At 62.1% G+C, this 1,914-nt stretch overlaps 1 protein-coding gene across 1 annotated transcript in view; it reads left to right on the plus strand.

Annotated features, from left to right (window-relative positions):
• The first annotated feature begins 1,070 nt into the window (after positions 1-1,070).
• DUSP2 (dual specificity phosphatase 2) overlaps positions 1,071-1,914 on the plus strand; it is a 3,850-nt gene continuing 3,006 nt past the window's right edge. Inside the window, exon 1 of the mRNA XM_015562253.1 lies at positions 1,071-1,114. Coding sequence (XP_015417739.1) covers positions 1,071-1,114 — 44 coding nt within the window. The remainder of the gene's footprint in view (positions 1,115-1,914) is intronic.

A 1,914-nucleotide genomic window follows, 5' to 3' on the forward strand; every position in this document is an offset into this window, starting at 1 on the left:
TTGAGCCTGTGTTCCAGAGCTGAAAAGCCCCAAAGCAAGTGGCATTGCACACAGGTAGCCACGGCAGGCAGAAATCACTGCTTCTGGCCAGAGTGGTGGGCAGGGCCCTGGGGCCTGTGACACGGGAGCAAACCTCAGCAGTGCGCTCCCACTCTCACGGGGAAACTTCCAGAAAGGTCACCGTTCTCCCCAGGAGGCCCCGCCCTGCCCAGCTGATTTCCTCCGGAGCCAGGATCCCAGCCTGCCAGCCCTCCCTCCCCCTCCCCAAGGAGCTGAAAGGCCAGGACTCCCAGCACAGCAGGTGCCACCAGCCCCGTGGTCAGCAAGCCTGGGCCTGACTATCCTTTCATGTGCTCTGTAATTTGCCCCTGGAATCAGCCATTAAGTCATCTGCAGACTGATGCCAAGGATAAGGCCCATATCGGACTCCGGGATCTGTGGCCCAGACTCCCGGGCTCTGCTGTGGCTTCGCTGAATCAGCCTCCAGACGGGCCTGGTAGAGAGGGACAGCTCACTGCAGGTGCTCGGGCAGTGCCGTGGCCTCAGAGCCTTGGAACCAGTGAGGCTAGTAGCTGGTCTATTCTGAGCCCCCATCTTTCTGACGGGGACACTGAGGCACAGAGGGTGGTGTGACTCAGGCATCTTGGGCGCCCTTAAAGCTTCTCTCACCTGTGTCCCCTCTCCCCCTCAGCACACAGAGCAGCAAGCTGTCTCCGACGTTGTGGAAATGCATACAGATCTGCTCTAACACACAGACACGGCAAGCCCAGTATAGGGCTGGGGGGTACACACGGGTCCTAGCTGTAGTCCTCCAAGAAAGTCTGGACGGAGGGCCTACATGGGAGCTGGAGGGGTCCTACAAAGGCACAAAGTGGTGACTCGGGGAAGGGGGGCTGAGGAGGTTAGGATTGGGTGGCTGTGGGGGCAGCTCCAGCTCCAGGGCACTGTCCCCACCCACTTGAACTTTTCTGCTTTGGAGTTCAGATCTCCCACACACACCTGGGGCTCACCACATCCTGCCCCAGGGCTTTGGGCCGGGGTGGGGGGTGGGAGTGGGCAGAAGGGTTGTGATGGTTGAGAGCTTCCGCTTCTTTCTGCTCACCGCCTTGCTGGGGTACCAGGGTCCCTGCCGTTCAGGGGTCTGCTGCAGGAGGAAGGAGGCTGAGCAGGGGGAGGGGAGCAATGGAGGAGCAGGTTCTGGTAGCTCTCCTCCCCCTTCCCCTTGGGGCCCCGCCTGAAATTCCCGGGAGGTACCCGGGAGAGCCCAGCACCGTCAGCAGAAGAATTCCCCTTCAGGGCTGGCCTAAGGCTTGGGGAAGTGCTTTGTCTCGGGTCCCTGGGGTTTCCCTGGGCTCCTGGGGGTGGAGGGGGGGGGGGAAGCCTTGCCCGCTCATACTGGAAACTCATCATGGGCCCCCTGCCTCCCGCACCCCTCCCAGGCTGGGGTCCTCCTCACCCAGATGCCCAGGGCGTTGGCCTCAGAGGATCATGTTCTGGCCCAGCTTGGCCACTAACCTGCTGTGCAACCCTGAGTGCTGGTCTCAGCCATGCGAGGGGCGGGGGTAGGACGGGGGAGGGGGAAGCAAGCCCCTCCTGCCCAAGGTCTAGTAGAAGGGACAGTGACCCTCCAGTGCAGAGATCACGGTGGCAGCAGGCACACGTCAGCCTTTGCTGAAATACATTCCTCAGGGGAACATCTGGGAGGAACAGAGAAAGGGGAGAGGAAGCAGGGCAGGGGCACCAGGGCTCGCAGTCCCTGGGAAGGGGATGTGCATACGAGAGCCACTGCCGAGGACTGGCAGCGCAGGGCAGATCAAAAGGTGGGCGCGCGGTTCCAGGCTGCGGCGTGAACGGGGGATGTTTGGGCCCCACTGCCCCTGGCACACACTTCCCTCCAGAGGTGGTCCCGGTTTT

Source organism: Myotis davidii, unplaced genomic scaffold (genome assembly GCF_000327345.1).
Source record: "Myotis davidii unplaced genomic scaffold, ASM32734v1 scaffold758, whole genome shotgun sequence".
NCBI classification, from domain to species: Eukaryota; Metazoa; Chordata; class Mammalia; order Chiroptera; family Vespertilionidae; genus Myotis; species Myotis davidii.